The 18,694-nt window shown below is 47.3% G+C and overlaps 1 protein-coding gene and 1 long non-coding RNA gene across 2 annotated transcripts in view; one reads left to right on the top strand and one right to left on the bottom strand.

The window, feature by feature from the left end:
- The first annotated feature begins 10,429 nt into the window (after window positions 1–10,429).
- LOC106148950 lies at window positions 10,430–12,909 on the top strand. Its single transcript, XR_001234757.1, has 3 exons — window positions 10,430–10,529; window positions 11,245–11,368; window positions 11,925–12,909. It is a non-coding gene; the product is annotated as an uncharacterized LOC106148950 (long non-coding RNA).
- A 3,087-nt stretch (window positions 12,910–15,996) lies between these two features.
- Window positions 15,997–18,694, bottom strand: part of Cdh5 (cadherin 5, type 2 (vascular endothelium)) — a 36,798-nt gene continuing 34,100 nt past the window's right edge. Inside the window, exon 12 of the mRNA XM_005388461.2 lies at window positions 15,997–18,105. Coding sequence (XP_005388518.1) covers window positions 17,588–18,105 — 518 coding nt within the window. The 3' untranslated portion in view covers window positions 15,997–17,587. The remainder of the gene's footprint in view (window positions 18,106–18,694) is intronic.

Genomic DNA, 18,694 nt, shown 5'->3' with positions numbered 1-18,694 from the left:
GTGGCCCGGGTCACTCCGGAGAAGGGGGACGTAGGGGAAGGGGGCGGGCCGAGCCGCGCCCCTCTGCGCACAGCCAGCCCGACACCCACACAGCGGCAGGCGGGGCAGGGCGGCGAGGAGGCCGGCGGTCCAGCCAGACGGAAGGGGAGGACGGACGCACCGACGGGAGCGGAGGACAGACATACAGACAAAGCAGAGCGGGGTGGACCAACCACGTGTCAGGGAAGGACAGCCAGACAGGTTGGACAGAGGCAGGGCTGGGCACTTGAGCAGGGGCACCGTGTCAGGGGCAATGAGCAGAGGGCAGAATGGCAGGGTCGGGGCAGCAGGCGGGGCGCAGCATGGCAGGGCCTCCTGTTCCTAGTTGCAGGTGAGTTCTGGGATGCCAGGGCCTTGCCTAGTCCTGGCTGAAGCCGCCCCACTGAGTGATCAGCGGGCCTGTTTCCTTCACCCTGGCCCACCCTGTGCCTTCTGCCTTGCTCAGCCCTGGCAAACGCAGGCCTGCTCTGGGTGCTGCCTGGCTTAGGGAGGGACCTGACTTCCCGCGCCTGCTCTGCCTGCACCCTACTTTGGGGCCTTGGGCAATTCCCATCCCATTCTCCAAACTCCCTTTTCCCTACTACTGTAGAGCCCCCTTTAGTGCACCTTATTTTTTGGGGTGTTCTGTAGTTACTTGCCTGGCAGCCGCATGAGGGCAGTCCCGCTGGGGCGCAGGGGTCTGACTCATGCACTTGGTGAATTTGATGACAGAGGTAGGTAGCAGCACTGTTGCCTCCCTCTCCTATCTTCCTCCTCCCAGTTTATGGATGAGGGAAATGGTGTTTAAAGAGATAAGGGGGCTCAAAAAACCCAAAAGCTGCTTGCAAGTGGCTCTCAAAAGTCTAACGTGATGACTAAGTGCTGAGCATGCTGCCGAGAAACCTCCGGGAAACAGAGGAGCCCTGGGGATGGGGTGGAAGGGAAGTGACAGTCCTGCGCGGAGGGTGGGGACAGAGCAGGTTCCTGGGAGAAACAAACCTCGTCCTACCTCATCTCTGCCACGGACCTTGATGCAAGCTTCCCTGGGGGCAGGAAGGGGCAGCTGTGTGCCTAGGGACTCGGTGGGAGAGGCCCCTCTCTCCAGCCTCCTTGGCAACCGTTCATTCTGGGCTCTGCCTCTTGCTCTGCTTGCCTTGCCCCTCCTAGGCCTCAGACTGGTGTATCCCAGCCCGTCTTCGGCTGTGGGGACATCGGCAGGGTGTGGGTGCTGGAGCCAGAGCGAAGGGAAACTTCTATCAGAGTCATGAGAAAAGGGACCCAGAGGCCCTTTTCCCCGCCCCATCCATTTATTTCTTAGATGAACAGATGAAAGACCAGAGAAAAGAGGAGACAGGTCAGGGCCTGAGAGCGAGGACTGGAGGCTCTTAAAACTCCCAGGCTAAAACGTCACGAAGGATGACACTGGTCCTTAGACGTAGGCTGGGTATTGTAGTTGTTCAGTGGTTTTACTTGTAAGCCATCCTCGTGGGCAAGACTGCGTATGTATGTTTTGTGGCAGTGGTGTGGAGCGGATCGCTTTGAGTGAGTCTTTGTGGGAGGCTTCAGCCCTAGCGTTCATTTCCGTCCGTCTCCTACTTGAACATCACTGGTCTGGCAGATCTCGTTGGTTCCTCAGACTTGGAACTGGTTTCCGGTGGGCCTAGTAGTGCTGTATCTAGCTTTAGGGAGTTGGATTATGCCTGTTTGTCCACCTCTGTCTATCAGTCAGTCCATCTATTCATCAATCTCTATCTATCATCCACCCACAAATACATATTAGTGTAGGATATTTGGAAAATGCTAAAGGAGGAAGAAAATAAAAACCAGCCACTGTTCATATTGATCTTTCTTTTTAAATTTTTTTTTTCTTAGTTGTATGACTCTACAAATATCCTTAAATGAAGTGAGCTTACTGACTGGGACATCCGTGTACCGCCCTATGTGCTACTTAGGATGGCCGCCTAGCATCGCAGGGCCCTAGTACCTCAAATAAATAGCATGTTTAGCCAGTCCGCTATGGCTAGGTGTTTAGTTTGTCTGTTCTCCACACTTGTAGACAGCACTGCAGTGGACATCCTCATGGTAAGTTTGTACGTCAATGAGTGTGCCCGTATATCTTTGAGGTGTTCTTCTGTGTGAGTTCAGATTTACGGGAAGGGCATCTTTTGAGTTCCAGAGAAGCACACAGGCTGTAGTGTCTGTTTGCCCAAGGGTCAAGTAGGGAAGCTGGAGAGGAGCGTCTGTGGGAAATCATACAGCAGTACTGTGGTTTTCATGTGTTCCTCAAAGTTCATGTGCTGGAAACTCACCCCCCAGTGCAGTAGTACTGAGAGTGATCAGGTCATCGTGAGGGTCCCGCTCTTTTAGATGGATTAATGCCATTATTGAGAGGGTTGTTATTGCTAGCGTGGGTTTCTTACCAAAGATGAATTTAGCATCCTTCTCCCCATCTCTCAAACCCATGCGTGGAATGCTTTCTGCCATGTTGTGATGTAGCAAGAAGACCCTCACCAGGTACCAAGAAATTTAACTGTAGGCTTAAACATAGGCCAGAAAGATTACCTTGTGTCCTTTAAGTGACCAGGTCCCGTTTTTATATGGGTTTGTACCTGTCATGTTCTACAAGCTATTTTACTATTCTGTAGGTCCTAGAAAGATGGTCACAATGCAGACTTTTCTTGTCTGTTGAGATGTAAGTGAAGTGAAGCAGGTGAGTCGGGGGAGAGGGTGAGCTCCCAGCTGTACATGTGTACGTGCTTTGTGGATTCCCCTTAAAATTGTATCTAACATCTTAAAGGTTCCCTCATCAGTGAGTTAAATAAAGTTTTTGACGTGTTCATTTTGTATTAGTGTGACATTCATGATTTTATCCTTTAGTGAGCTTGAAATTTCTTTTGGATGGGTCTGTCTTACTCCAGAGTTTGGTCTTTTTTAGGGCCATGAACCCTCAGAAAAGAGGGGGATTAGTCCTCAGGACCTTCTGGGGTATTGAGGGGTACAGAGGATTTTAGCCTGAAATCTGAGGATGAAGGGCTGGATGACACAGACAATGCTTGAAAAATCTGAGTAATACACACTGTTTCACAGGATTGTTGTAGGATTCAGTGATATAATCTGTGTAAAGTGTTTAGTACAGTTCTTGACACATAGTGAAGTCTCTCTCAAATGTTCCTATGTAAATGTTGAATGAGAGTAAAGAAAAAAAAACCTTCCTTATGGCCTTTCCATTTGTTTTCTACGCCCATGGCCACGAGACTGAAATAGTTTTGGTTATAAAAAATAGGTTTCAGCGTTCAAAATCATGTCAGCTGTCAGGCTGACAGTTTTCAGAGGCTGCATTTGAGTCTAATTTAAAACTCAGAAAAATGATACTGGCATCCCTTGAGCTTCAGCACTTAGTTAAGAGTTAACTCGGATAAAAATACCACCTACAACCCATAATCCTCTTTATTTTCCTGACTAAGAATAGGGTGGACCTGTTCATTGCCATGAGGGTCACATGGCTGGATGCTCAACAGCAGGGGGAATGGTCACATTGCAAGTACAAGCAGCGATGGGGACAACTTGCAAACACCGGGTGGAGTGAAAGATGCTTTGTGTTTCTATTTATTTATTTATTTGGTACTGGGAATCTAACTCAAGACCTTGTGCTTGCAGGCACTGTGCTGCTGAGCTATATCCCCAGCCTGTGTTTCCGTTTATATAAAGTTCCAAAGCAGGAAAAACTGCTTCAGGGTTTTGCAAGTCCGGACAGTGTTTACACTGGGAGCAATGCAGGCAGGATTCACGGGTACTGGCAGCGCTGCTCCCGTCCTGGGTGCTGGCACACACCTGCATATTATTTGTGCCAATGTCTGAACAGCACACTAGTGTGGTTGGATATATAGATGCTATGCTTTAATAATAATAAAAAAGGACGCCCCATCGTTATGCATGTGTCCTGCTGAGGCAAGAGTGTTGGGGTCTGGCTAGAAGACGGGGAGGAGTTTGGGATTCCAAACCAGCAGGGCAGAGGGAAAGGAACTAATATTTATTCAGTCCGTGGGAGAACTTTCTTTCCAGGCTCAGGAACAAAAATAGTTTCTTTTCTTCTGAACAATAGTTTTCTTTCTCTTTTTGTTTATTTTTAAGTATCTCTGGAATACTGTGAGTCTTGCAATAGACTGCTTCCCTCTGCAACTCGGTTTTTAGCGGTCCGCCTGTGGCAAGGGGTTTGTATTTCTATCCTTAATTTTCCTTTTCCCAATACATTCATCCACCCCAAATTGTAATGGGTATGTTTGTTTTGTCATTTGTTGTGTTATTTAAAACAATTCAGATGTGTGTATGTATCTGAGGACGATTTTTGCTCACTTGTTAGAGGTGATGTTATACTCTGCCTGTGTTAAGTGGCTTTGATTCTTTTGGAAAGAGACGGTGTTTGAATAAACAAAACAGTGCAGAAAACATCTATAGAAAATCTGTTGGAGTGTGTGGGGCATTTCCTTGGTTCATTCCAAAGGTTCAACTCTCTGAGTCTGTCTACCGTTCATTTTTCTTTTTTAACTGGCACATGATAACGGTATCTATTCATGGGTTTCCTGTGATGTTTTGATCACGTTTTGAACTGATGAACTTGAAATGCTGATGGGAGAAGATGTCCCTGGGAAGAATGCTAATTTTGTCACCTGAGTGTAGTACAGTGCAGCTGAGCTTCTGCAGGTGAGAAGAGGCAGGGATGCCCGGAGGGCAGTGCAGGCTCATGAATTTGGCCTTGGGGGAAAGAACTGTTTTTCCAGCATCTCTCCTTGGATTATCATCTTGCTCCTTTCCAGTGTCACACATGTGCTGCCCTAAAGCAGGGATCAGACTGCCCTCTGTAGAACACCTCCATGACTCAGACTCTTGAAGGAAGGACACTTCTCACTCTGTGGCCTCGGGAGGGTCCTTCCACCCAGGACCTTGCTGAATCCCTTCGGGAGCTCCCACGGCTGCCAGATGGAGTACGCATGGCCTTGTGGCAGCAGAGTGCAGGACCTTTCTGAGCAGAAGCCTGCCCACCTCTCTGGGTTTCCTCGCAGCCACTGGCCCCCTCCGCTCTGCACCCTGGCCACCCGTGACACCCAGCACCCGCTCATTCAGAGGCTTCTCTGGCCTTTTCTTTCTCCAGGTCAGACACACAGGTTTTCCATCTTAGTGTCCCTCACATCATGTTTCCAAAGGTAGAAATAGTGTGGGATTTTCTTGTGTGTTAGTACACGCTTGTTAGTACATGCCTGTCTTTGGAGAGCAGGGCCTGAATCTGGTTCAGAAGAGCATCCTCAGCCCAGGGTCTGGTGTAGGGCTCCACAGACACGTGCTGCACACAAGGAGTTGGGGTGCAGTGAGGGTGCTGGCGGAGGGGCCGCCTTCCCCACTTCTGCATGTGGACAGCACCGGACAGTTCCAAGCTGCCTGCTGTTCACCCTGCCTCTCCTGTGACCACTTCTCTGTGTGTCCCTTCTAGTGCATCTTCTTCGTTTGAGATTTCTAAGCTTTTCAGAAGAACTGTAGGTTTCTTTTTTTCTTTTTTTTTTTTTTTTTGGTTTTTCTCTGGTACCGGGAACCGAACTCACGACCTTGTGCTTGCCAGGCAGGCGCTTTTTGCCGCTGAGCTAAATCCCCAGGCCCGAACTGTAGGTTTCTTCAGAGAGTAATATCTATGACTGGGAAATGAAGCTGTGTTTGTAGACAATCCAGCCAGTCCAAGTGAGGTGGGAATAATGTCATTCTTACCAGGATGTTGTGGGCTTTGTAGACATTCTTTAAATGACAAACAAAACAGCCTTTTACTTTCACTAAGTTTAGACTTACAGAAAAATAACAAAAATAGCACAGAGAGTCCATGTATACCCTTCGCTGGGCTTCCCCTAATGCCAGCAGCTTACATAACCATAGTACAATGGTCAAAACCAGGCAATTAACATTGTACCATATGTGAATTTCAGTAGTTTTGCTCTGAGGTTCTTTTTCTGTCTTAGGATCTGATTCAGGATCCCACACTGCTCACAGCTGTCGTGTCTCTTGAGGCTCTTCCAGTTGGTGACAGTTCCCCATTATTCCCTGGCTGTCATGGCCTTGCCTCCTCTGAAGAGTATTGATTAGTCTCCAATCTTGCGTATCTACACCTGGTAATCTGAGCAACTGCTTTGAAGATAACAATATGTAATATGGCAACCATTGTTAATTTCCTATCATAGTGTTTTGAAATTCTGTTTTTATTGTTTTTTGTTGTTTCATTTTTGCTTTTTTATTAAATAAAATTTTAAAAAGAGTATTGATCAGTCTCATAGAAGCTTTTTATTTATTTTCAATTCCTGGTTGGTTTCCAGATGACTGAAGGTTCTGGAAGCTTGCCCTTAGGATGACTCTGGATGAAGGCTCCTGTTTCTTTCTTCGTCTCATCTTCTTTGCTTCTCTTGGGACTTTCAAGCCCAAGAGCCAGAGAGAGGCGGGTAAGGGGGAGGGGGAGAGGGAGGGGGAGAGGGAGAGGGAGAGGGAGTAATGATTAGTGTTTCTTGACCTTGGGCATTCATCTCCCTGTCCTATGAGAATTCCTGATCACATCTGTGGCCAATTATGCATTTAGCCATGCACATTGACCTTGGGATGGATGTGAATTCCTTCTTGCTCCACCTCCTTTTCTGCATCTTTCCCCATTCCTCCCTCCTCTGTCTTGGTCCCCTTTGGTAACAGATGGGTGGTGGGGAGGACTCCAGGCCTGATGGGTCAGGTGCACACGCTTCCCAGGGGTCATGCATCTGAGACATGTGCCAGGCCTGCTGGGGGAAGTGGGTGGTGATTTGGGAAGTGGGACCATGTATTGGCCTGATGCACTCATGGAAGGGGTCATGGGGACAGTAAGGTTAGGGACAGGAGCAGTGGTCTAGGATAGGAGTCACCCAGAGTGACAAAAGGTCAGTTCATGTAGCCTATTCATATTGAAAAAGACATCTTCCAGTAATGCACTTGAACTTTTCTCAAGGATAATGGAAGAGAGTAACCAATTGGAAGATATCAATATGTAAAACATCAACCATTATTAATTTCCTGTCTCTTTGTCTGAAATGCTGTATTGCTTGTATTGTTTTTGTGTTATTTTGTAAAAGTCTGTGTGTCCGTTAATATGTTTTCATTCTTTTATCTTTAAAGTAAAAAAAAAAGGATAATGGAAGAGAATGCTATGCCTACAGTAATCAACTCATGCATTAATCAACTTCCATTAATCAACTCGTTCACTTTTCCATTTCTTTGACTGGAGTAAGATCTCTTTGGCTGTTATTGTTCCTCTTGTTATAATTCAGTTCTAGGGATAAGGACATAGTGATGAACTGGATGCAGACCTTGCCTCAGGGTGCCCAGAGAGGCAGGCAGATCACAGAAGATGAGAAGATCCCAGTGCCACGTGACAAGGCTCTGTTGGAGAGATATATTAAGTTTGTGGGAAGGAGGGAGAGGAAGTGACCTAACTGTGGTGGGGGTGTGCATTCAGTCACAGAGTAGGTGATGCTGAAGGATTTTGGGGAGTTAGGCAGGTAGACAGGTAAGAGACTGGTACTCCAGGTAGGGCACAGCACATAGGCCTGGAGGGAGTGGAGCCTTTAGCTACTTGGAAAAACAGGAAGCTTCTACTCTTTCATTTAGTTACTCAACCATTTGTTTTTGGCCAAGTACTGTGTTGGCCATAGGGCCACTGAGGTAAGGTCAACTTGACCACCCCTAGGGGTTTTAAAGTCAGGGCAGAGAGATAAACATTCTGGAAGCACAAGAACATACACTTGGATGCCTTGGGTGGCGGGGAGGTAAAGATGGGCAAGAAGGCTTCATGGAGATCTTTGAGGTTTGACTGGAGGTGGAACTGGGAAAATGAAGAAGTAGGGATGGTTGTTCTTTATAGAGAGAAGAGCATGTGCAAAGGCCCAGAGGTCACTTGTTCATTCACTCACTCATTCTATCCATAACTTCTACAACTATGTACTGAGTGCCATCTGCACGTGTGCTATGCACAAGGGTTACAAAGTGAGCAATGATGGTATTTACAGTCTAATGGAGTGTTTTAGTCAACTTAAGCTAAGTTATGCTTTAGTGACAAATAACTGCCAAATTTCAGTGGCTTATGACAACGAAGCTTTATTTTTAACTCATGTTATACGTTCATAGCTGTTGGCAGAGAGAAGAGAGAGGGTAGAACCATGTGTTCTGAAAGTAGCTGATTTTAAGTGGCACGTGTCCCTTTCACTCATGTTTTGTTTGACAGAGTGAGTCACCTGGCCAGGCCTGACACCAGTGAGTCAGAGATCTGTAATCCTCCCACAGCAAAGGGCAGTGAGTACTGAGACCAAGGAGACAACTACCATGTGTCTGAGGAAAGACTAATAGCTTAATATGCCTGGCGTGTATGGCACGAGGGCATACATGGCAATAAAGTAGTAAAATGAAGGAGAAATGAGCTCACCCAGGGCCTTGGGTCCTGGGATAAAGCTCTGGGCTCTGTCACATGACAATAGAGAGCTACGGAAGGTTTCCACAAGGGAGGGCCGGAACTTATTTGTACATTAAGAAAACCAACTCAGTGGCAGCAAAATGGGTGGGAGGGTTGAGGTTAGAGACAGGGAGACCAGCTGGGAAGTTGGGGAGACTGTGTGTTCTATTTGGATATGGTCTGTGTGTTCCCTGAAGGCACTTGCTGGAGGACCAGTCCCCTGTGTGGCAGCATTGAGGGGCTGAACCTTCAGGAAACGGGGCCCAGTGGAAGGTGATGAAGTCACTGTGGTCATCGACACTTTCGGAAGTGATTCATGATCTTGAGAGATGCCAAGTAGTTCTCCAGCAGCTGTTTGCTGCAAAGTGAGGTGACCCTGTGAACTTTGCCCCTTTGACCTCTCCTGTTTCCCATTGGCTTCTTGGTCATACTGTGACACAGCCAGAGGGGCCCTCACCAGAGGCCTAGCAAGTGGGGCTGCCTACTCTTCGACTTTCAGCTCCCAAACTGCGAACTACAATAAAATTCTTCCTGGTATACATTTAGGCATTTTGTTACAGCAACAGAAAATGGACTGATACACTGTAGTAGAGAGAATGAAGTGGGCCCAAACTAAGGCTACAACAGCAGGGAAAGAGAAGAGGAAAGAGATTCAAGAGATGTCAGGTGTAGAATCAAGGGGAGTTCGGTTGGCATATTGCTCAGTGGATATTTTCAAAAGAATGAATGAATAAGCGACAGAATGTGCCTGACCTTGTACATCCATCGAGTGACCATTACACTGATGGCTTATAATGCGAGACAGACCCTTATCAAATATGGCTGCACTCTTCTAACAACTCTGTTGATTATTTTTTAAAAATTGCTTTAAATTTATATTCAGTAGCATTCTTTTTCCTGGAGAACAGTTCCATGATTTTGACAAATGCATAGACTTATGTGACCACAGCCACAGTGAAGATCCTGGATAGTTCCATCACCCCGAGAGTCTCTCGTGGAGCTTCTTTGTTAGTCATATCCTTCCTCCTCCCCAGTTCCGAGCAGTCCTCATCTGTCCTCTGTTGCTAGTTTTGCCTTTTCAGAATGTTGTGTGAACACATCACCCGGCATGTTGTCTTTGGGGTCTCCCTCTCTTTCACGTAGCATAATGCATCTGCGATTCACTTAAATTGTGTGTACCAGGGTTTTCTTCCTTTCTGTTACTCAGTACTGTTTCATTATATGCTGTACCAAAGTCGATTGATCCATTTGTCTTTTCCACTTGGGCTCCATAACAAAATACCATAGATCATGTGGCTTCTAAGTAACAGAAATTTATTTCTCACATTGCTGGGGACCAGGAGGCCCAAGGCCGAGGTAGTTGCAGATTTGCTGTCAGGTGAGGGTTATTTCCTGTTCATAGATGGAACGTTCTAGCTGTGTCCTCCATGGTGGAAGGGAAGCTTCTGGAGTTTCTTCTATAAGGACACCGATCCCCTTCCTGAAGACTCTGCCCCCCATCTCCTAATCACTCCCCCCAAATCTCCACCTTCAAATCATCTCACACTGCGTCTTAGGTTTCAACATATAAAGTTTGGGAGATGGAAGCATCTATAGCACAGCACCATTTCGCAGCTGAGGAATATTTGGTTTAATTCTAGTTCTGTGTTATAAGTAATGTTGCTGTAAGATGGCAACTTAGGTTTGTGTGTTAAAGAGGTTGTTACTTCTCCTGAGTACGTATTGGGATTGTTAGGTCCTATGGTGAGTGTATGTCTAACTTTATTTATTTATTTATTTATTTATTTATTTAGGTTTTTTTCTGGTACTAGGAACCGAACTCACGACCTTGCGCTTGCCAGGCAGGCGCTTTTGCCGCTGAGCTAAATCCCCAGCCCTGTCTAACTTTATAAGAACTCCCAAAGTGTTTTCTAAAGCACCTGTACTATTTCCTACCCACCATCGATGGGTGAGTGTTCCAGTTCTGTCGTCTCCGAAATCTTGGGTACAGTCACCCCCCGCATTCTAATAGGTATGTGGTGGTGCCTCTTTGTGGTTTAAAAGTATATTTCCCCAATAACTGGGATGCTGAACATCTTCCATGTGTTTATTTGTCATATGTATATCTTCTTTGATGAAGAATGTTCAATTTTTTAAAAAAATTGCATTTTCCTACTGTTGAGTGTGGAGAGGACTTCATATACTCTGGGTATACTTTGTCAGATATGTGATAGTCTGTAGCTTGTCTTTTCATTCTCTTCCAATGTCTTTCACAGAACAAAAATTTTTAGTTTTGTGGAAATCCTTCCTCAAGTTTTCTCTCTTAGCGATGCATGGTGTTGCAAGCCTGTAATTCCTGCACTCTGGGAGGCAGAGGCAGGAAGATCCCAAGTTTGAGCCCAACCAAATAAAACAAAAAGATGGGGATGGGGTAGGGGTTAGGAATGTAGCTTGGTGAGAAGGCACGGGTTCAGTCCTCACTGCCATGAAAAATATTTTTTTTCTTTTTGTGAATTAAACTTTTGGTGTCATCTCAGAACTCTTCCTCTCCCCAGGTCATGATCTCGCCAGTGTTTTTCTTTCTTCAAAGTTTAAACATTTTTGTGCCTTACATTTAGGTCTTTCATTCTTTTGGAATTGATTCTGAAAACAATACAGAAATTAATTGTAACACATAGGTCAAAAAATTTTTTTCTGTCCTATCCTTATTTGTGTGATTATTTTCAACCCTGTTATGTTCCACACAGATTCATCAGTAACAACAAAGAGAAAATTGACAAAGAAGATGACAAAAAGTAGTTTTAAGTGAGGATACTTTCAAAGAATTATGAGAAGCCCCTGAAAAAATTAATGAGGATGGAATATTTTTACGTAAGTCAAAGATAAAATACAAGGAAGCTACATCATGTTCCTGCGTATTTATGCTGGGAAAATATCAACACTTGAATCATCCTTCCTTTAACAGTTAGAAAATGGTTGTAGTAAAAAACAAAATCTAAAATGGGAAAAAAATGTTCAGATGGGGAACGGAAGAGGAAAGGGACAAGCAAAAAAAAGAGAACAGAAGGAAAAAATGGAAACTAAGCTTTTGTAAATAAGGAGGGGAAGAGGTGTTGAGGGGGAGGGAATGGAAAAAAAAGAAGCAAGATATATACTACGTAGAGGCACAAATTCCCTATGATGAATGTGATCATTATGTATATCTAAGATGTGCCAATGAAAAACCCTCTAAAAAAGAAAAAATAATTAAAAAATCAAAATCTTAAACAAAATATGAAAATCTTCTATAATTTTATTCAATCCTTCCCTCGCTCCTTCCCTGATAACGTGGAGCAATTTGGTTCTGTTCTGTTTTCAAGGTTTATTTCCTTTTAATTTCACAAAAACTGAGAACAGGCATTATAATATTACCCTGTTTTATTTACAGATGAGGAAACTGTGCAAGAGAGCTGACTGACACCCAGGACTGTTGACTTCGAGTTCACATTCAGAACTACCAGGTCACCTGGACTGGGATGGAATTTTCTAGGACATAGGATTTTAGAGATACAACCAGGAAATTCCGTGCAAACCAGGACTGGCTTGTCAGGAATGGTCTGTACTGTGTTTAGGTACAGATAACTGTCTTCATTTGTGTTTTTCTTCAGGGCTACTGTCACCAAGTTCTAAGTGTTGCATTTGCAAACACCCCAGATCACTTTTCCTGCTTCTCCACGCCCTGCAAAACACTGGCTGCGTTATGTGGTGCCCCCAGGATGGGCTTTACTAGCTCCTGCGGGGTGCTCTGTGCCTGTAGGTATCTCTCTCTGCTGAGCCAGGATGTGTCCCCCGAGCTCAGAGGTGGAGTTTTGTTTGTTTCTTTTGATGGGAAGATTCTCCTCCTGTCCAGAGCTGCATCTGAAAAAACTCTCTTTCTCAACCCAGCTTCCTGTGTAACAGCAGGAAACATCCCCCCAGCAACCACTCCTTGGGAAGATCATGAGTTGGCTGCAGTTTCCTACACCTTAGGTTACAAAAGCACATTGCAAAGAATGGTGAAGTCCCTGAGTGTTGACGCAAGCACAGACTTCCCAGACTCGAGAGACACCTCTGGAAGGGCTGACATTGGCCTCAACTATTTCTCTTATATCCTTGAGAACGAGCAGCAGCACAGACTTCTGTGTGGGTCACTTGGCCAAAGCTAGGGTCACCTAACTTTGAGCTGGAAAGTTGCTGGAAATTTGAAGGTAAAGCACTCCAAAGGCTAAGAAGTTTAGGAACCACAGACCATGTTCAAAAAGAGCCTTTCAGAATTTAAAAAAAAAAAATGGCAAAGTTAATTAGCCTCCCAGCAGCAGCTTTTCAAAAAGTAATGACTTCAAAAACAATTTACAGCTGGGCATGATGGTGCCTGGCCGTAATTCCAGTACTCAGAGGCTGCGACGTGAAGATCATGAGTTCAAGGCCAGCCTGGGAAACAGCAAGACCTTGTCTCAAAACAAAAACAAAAACAAAAACAAAAACAAAAACAAAAATGCCCCAAAACAACCAACCAACCAAACAAAAAAAAAAACCCCAGTAATTTAATTAAAGTGTTGCATTCGTAGAGTCCTTGAAACATTTTTAACAAAAAATTTCAAGGTTTAAAATATATTTGAGTATAAAACTGGTTTACCAGTTGTCTTGGTTACTTTTCTCATTGTTTGAGACAAAAATACCGAACACCCAAAGTGAAAGGGGGAAAGGTTTATTTAGCTCACAGTTTGCCGAGGTTTCAGTCCATAATCGGCCTGCTCCGCGCAGGGTGGCATGGGGGAGGGGCAACAGTCCAGGACAGCAAAAGCAAGTGCGAGAGAGAACAAGCCCCTCTCTGTCTCTCATAGCGTATGCAGCCTACCGGCCCAGGGCGGGTGTAGCACTCACACCCTTAATCCCAGCATTGCACTGCGAATCAGTCACACACTCTAGATTCAGCTACTTCCAAAGAAACCCCATCTAAAACTGCGTGAGGCTTTGGGGGGACATCTAGGCACAAACCGAGAGACAAATTCATTTTTTTTAATGATAAGAAAGTGTTTACAAATTGACATTAAGATAACTTTCTTGATGATAAATGCATGTTGCTTATAGAAAACCTAAAAAAAAAAAATTAAAAAGGAAGTAAGAATTATTCGTAATAGTATAATGTGGAGGGGGCTGTCCAGTAGGAAAACATGGGATCTGATGGTAGATAATGCACTGGGTTCTGTTTTTGTATTTTACCTTAAACTGAGCTTAAGATGACCACACGGAAGCAGAAGTTTAATGACTGCCCAGTATCGTTGTACCGTCCACTGTGATTTACCTAGCTGTGCTTGGTAGACAGTTGTATCGTTTCCAGTTTTTTGTTTTGTAAATAATGCTGAATTTAGCATTGTAGCAGATAGAGCTGGGCAAGTCTCTGGCTGTAATCTTCAGAAGTGGGGTGCTCAGTGTGTCACGTCACGAATGGGATTTGTCATAAGGATTGTTTTCCTGGGAGGCGTCTGCAACCGGGATCCGCAGGGACAGGCAGGGGTGAGGCAACCCTCCAGGACTGGCTTGGCGAAAGCAGGACGGACAGAGCAGCAGAGTTGGGTGTGGACACTGAGGCGAGGGCCCTATGTGGGGTGTACTGTGACCCTCACAAGCACAGTGAGGGGCCCAGGGGCCAGGGATAGTTCCTCCCAGGAGCTGAGATTCTTTGTACCTGCCCGACTGCTGGAGGCACAAGCATCCCAGGCCCTGGAAAGGGCTGGGGATTAGGTTCTTGTCTCTCCCTAGCAGAGCATACAGCGGGTGGTGCTGCCCGACTACGGTCTCTCTGATACAATTTCTCTGTCAGAGTCCCCGACAACCTGAGCCTGCGCATCCTGTGTCAGGATGCCAGGGCTTGCAGCCAGGTAGCTGGCCAGCGCCATGCATTTGTTGACACAGCGCGCCCTCTAGCGGGCATCTCTCCCACGACCCGTGAAACGTGCGCCGAAGGTGAGTCCTGGTCCAGGCTCCAGGAGATCCGCTTTCTCAGGGAGCGGGGAGGTCGGTTCTAGCCCCAGCTCAGCCTTTAATGGGCTGCATCGCTCTAGCCACACGGCACCCTTCTCTGGGTCTCACCTTGGTCTGTGCAATGAAGAAAGTCATTGGCTCTCAGAAGGGGCGCCTCACCTTCACGAGGTTGACTCCTCCCTCGGGGTGAAGGAGCGCCACAGGGCATCTGGCTTCACCAGGCAGGCTGGAGCCACGAGGATTATCTCATTTGGAGGTGACTTGGGGCCTGAGCGGGGACTCTCACAGGAGGATGAAGTAAGGGACAGAGCTCATGTGCTCCAGGGGCTACACAGGCTGTTGTGGGGCGGGGCAGACCTTTCAGATAGGTAAGAAAACTGAGCTCCACAGGTAGTCTGAGAGGGTGGCAGCCGCAGGACTAGCGGAGCAAGAAACTCCTCTCCCCCTGAAAGCAGTGAGCATCCTGGCAAGGGCAGTCACAGTCAACTTTTTGCCAAACTTTGGGAATTAACACAACACTTGGCGACAATCCGTGTGTCTATCCAAGAAAAATGGCTGAGCTTTGGCCAGTGGGGTGAGCTTTGTGGCATTTTAACCTGTTCCAGTTCTGCCCCGACAACCAAATCTAGTGGTAGCCTTGACGCGAACTAGTTGCACAATCACAGTGAAAGCCAGCAGCCCGGGAAGGCACAGAATAGGGTGGGCACACCTCCAAGGCCGCTCAGGGTAGCTGGCATTATTGCACCTATGTCATTGTTTGCCCCACTTGCAAGTCTGTTTATTTGACCTGGTTTGGAGCCCAACTCAAGCAGCCTTTCCCTGGGGGTGTTTGTTGGAAACAATCAGCAGTGACTGTTTCACATGTATCTGTCTCAGCTGGGGAGAGTGGCTGGGGCAAACAAGAAGCTGACCCCAAATTCTAAAAGGAAAAGTTGAGGAATATCCCTCCATAAGGGATTTTGAAAAGTTCTAGATGACTTGTTACTGCCTTTGATTGTTTGATCAATCTTACATTCTCACATCTGGTAGACTTTGTTGAAGGTAACAGTATGTAATGTGGCAACGATTGTTAATTCCTAGCATTTTGTTTTGAGGTCATGTACCGTTTTTGTTGTTTTGATTTTGTCTTCATTGTTACTTTGCTATTCTTTTTAATTTTAAAATAAAATTTTTTTTAAAAAGTCCTAGTATACTTTTAGGGATCCAGAAGCCTCCACATGTGGGTAGGGCTGTAAGCTGGCCCAGAAAAGATGCTGACCCTTCATTTGCCATTTGCAAATGGTGCTGCAGTCCTGAGTATGAGGCCACGGCTGCTGTATAGACAGCAGGAGGGAGCTGCATATGGGCTGGGGAAGGGTCTGGGTCTTGTGTGTTATTTTCTGTCACAATCCACTTTCTAGGTGACTCCAGCCTCCCCCTGCTGTCTGATGATGGTGGTATGCACTTGTATATGCATGTGTACATTTCCCATGAGCACTATCAGCTCCAGAGATGGAAAAATTTCAAGAATTTTCTTTATTAGGCATAAAAAAATACAGTACGTCTCATGCACCAGTGTGGCCATAACGTAATCATTATCTGTAGAGCAACCACTACAATGATAGGAAATAGAAGGTTACAGGAAATGTTTGTCTGATGACAAAACCGGAATTAAAATTGTTAATCTAAACAACAGCTGTTTATTAGGCTAAACCCTTATTCTATGTGCTTGTGAGAGCTAGGAATTTGTAAGTATTATTAGTAAAACAAAGTCATTATAAAAAATTAATGATTAGTTAAAAATAATGTCAGTGTTCGCTCCAGTCCCCTGAAGTCTGAGAGGCTGCGCCCAGGGTGGGCAGTGTGGTTTGTGATGCGGGGTAAACCGCAGCGTGTGTCTCTTCCCCTGCCCTCTCTGTCTGGATGCCGCCTCCTCAAGGCATGGCTGCAGTGGGAAGTTCTAAACGCAGCCCTCTTTGAGCCACACAGAGGCCAGGATCTGTAGAGCGGGGCGGGGCAGGGCCTCGCCTTCCGTAGGTGTGCTTGAGGGCCGGTTCCCTGAGACGTGGCAACAAGGCATAAAGGCAAATGGTGGCTCTGTTGCACAGCTGGCAGTCTGTGTTTGGGTATGAGCATTGCTGGACTTGCCGAGGGACACATCTTGGATGCTTCCAGGTCAAGAGATGAGAGAGAGTGAAGCAGAGAAAGCAGGAGTGACCAGGTAAGGCAGAGATGGGGGCAGGTCTTCTGCTCCAGAAACATCTGCCCCTTCACAGGCAAGCCTAGGTGAGTGTGGATGCGTGTCAGATTGGGGTCTCCGCTATTCTAAGCCCGCTCCAGAGGCAGTGGGTATGAAGGTGGCCTTCACCCTGTGATCTGTCACTCTTGGTTGCCACTGTCCCTACAGGATGAATTCACAGTTGCTTCAAGTTCAACAAGCCATTTCCCTGAATTTGGCCGAATGCATCAGTGATCAGTACAGCACAGTTCCTGGAGTGGCAGGCCAGCAAGCTCACTCTGCAACCCAAGGAAAGGAGCTGCCATGCGGCCCCTTCCTCCCTCTCGATGGGCCTGGGGAACAGAGGGAGAGTGTGAGGCCGAGCTGGGGCTCTAGACAGCAGGGTGACAGATAGTCACAGTCTTCCTGGGGACGGGCTGCAGAGTCTTGTCCCACAGGTCATACTGTCCACTCCCTTGCCCCCAGGCAGAGTCACCAGGATCATACCAGCTTCACCAGGGGGTTCAGAGAACTCAGGGGAAGATCCTGCTGGCAGTTGAACCCAGGCTGGCTGGCGTGGCAGCTTTGTTGAGCCAAAGAAAATCTTTGAGTTAGACCTGTGCCATGGGGGCAACAGCGTGATGTTCCTGGGCCGACAGTAGAGTAACCCGGCTTCTCCAGCATTTATGGAGTAGCCATCACTGAAATACGTTCCTGGGTATTTCAGGGGTCTGGAGCTTGGTACCCTGGACATAGTGAGGTCTTTGGCACCCATGAGGAAGGGCTGCTGGTCTGGGGAGTCAGTGCCACCCTGGAAAGCTTGATGTCTGCTGTCCGACTGGCCAGGGCTGCTGTGGGTTTGAGTCCCCAGGGTGAGAGCTCCGTGACCCCTAATATGCCAGCTCCTCCCAGGGATTGGAGCCATACAGCTCCGCCAGCATCTTGAACCTGGGCCCCCAGTCGTTGAGGAAGTCATAATCAATGTCAGAGTTGGTGGAATCGGTGCCCAGGGAGCTGAGCGACTCGGCGATGGACTCGGAACCCTCATAGTCGTAGATGTGCAGTGTATCATAGGGTGGGACCCCACTGTCGTGGTCTGCCTCGTCCTTCTTCACCTCGATCATTGTGGCCATCTCCCCAGGCCCACCGTGCACCCCAGGCGCCAGCCGCGGTGGCTTCTGCGCCTTCGCGTAGATGGGCGGCCGGGCGTCCAGCATGGACAGCGGGGCCTTGGCCGTGCCAGACCGCACCGAGTTGAGCACGGACACATCGTAGCTGGTGGTGTCCATCTCGCCGCCGCCCTCCTCGTCGTAGGTGACCAGCTGCTCGTGGATCTCGGTCACGCATTTGCCGTGGGCGTGGGCCTGCTTCCGAAGCCGCCTCCGCAAGAAGATGAGCAGGGTGATCACTGGCCACCAGAGAGAGAGAGAAGAGGGTCAGACAGGCTCCGGGAGGCGGCCGCATTCATCTGTCCTCCCTTTCCCCTGCAAGTTCCGGGCCCAGCTTGGGCTCCAGGAACACCTCCAGGACCGGTGTGCTCCACACACCCTGTGGGCCCATCCCCCCACCCGTGGGACAAAGTCCTGTTCCCTGCCCCTGACCACACCCTTGGTCTCCACTGGCTGAAGTAAGGGAGGGGAGGAACAGGGTGGGGCTTCCTGGAGAACATTCCCTTCTGCAGTCTCCACCCCCATCACGTACATCTTCCTTTCCTGTCACCTCATACCAGGGTGGCACATCTTTCCATGTCGTCTCTACAAACCCAGGAGACCACAGTGGGTAGAAATGGGGGGACAGGGTGGAGCTGGAATTTCAGGTGCCAAGATTTGGAACTATTGCCTTGTGGAGACTGTAATGGTAATGCCTGGATAACTGTGCTCGTAGACATGCCCACTGCGGTAGCAGCAGCCACTCTTTTGAGCACCTACTTTACAAACTACCTGGAACTACTCTAGGCAGGTGCTAACATTATCTCACTCAGTGTAGATTTTATTTTT

This window comes from Chinchilla lanigera, unplaced genomic scaffold (assembly GCF_000276665.1).
Source record: "Chinchilla lanigera isolate Chin_1 unplaced genomic scaffold, ChiLan1.0 scaffold00032, whole genome shotgun sequence".
Classification (NCBI taxonomy): Eukaryota; Metazoa; Chordata; class Mammalia; order Rodentia; family Chinchillidae; genus Chinchilla; species Chinchilla lanigera.
This window is presented reverse-complemented; position numbering and strand designations above follow the sequence as displayed.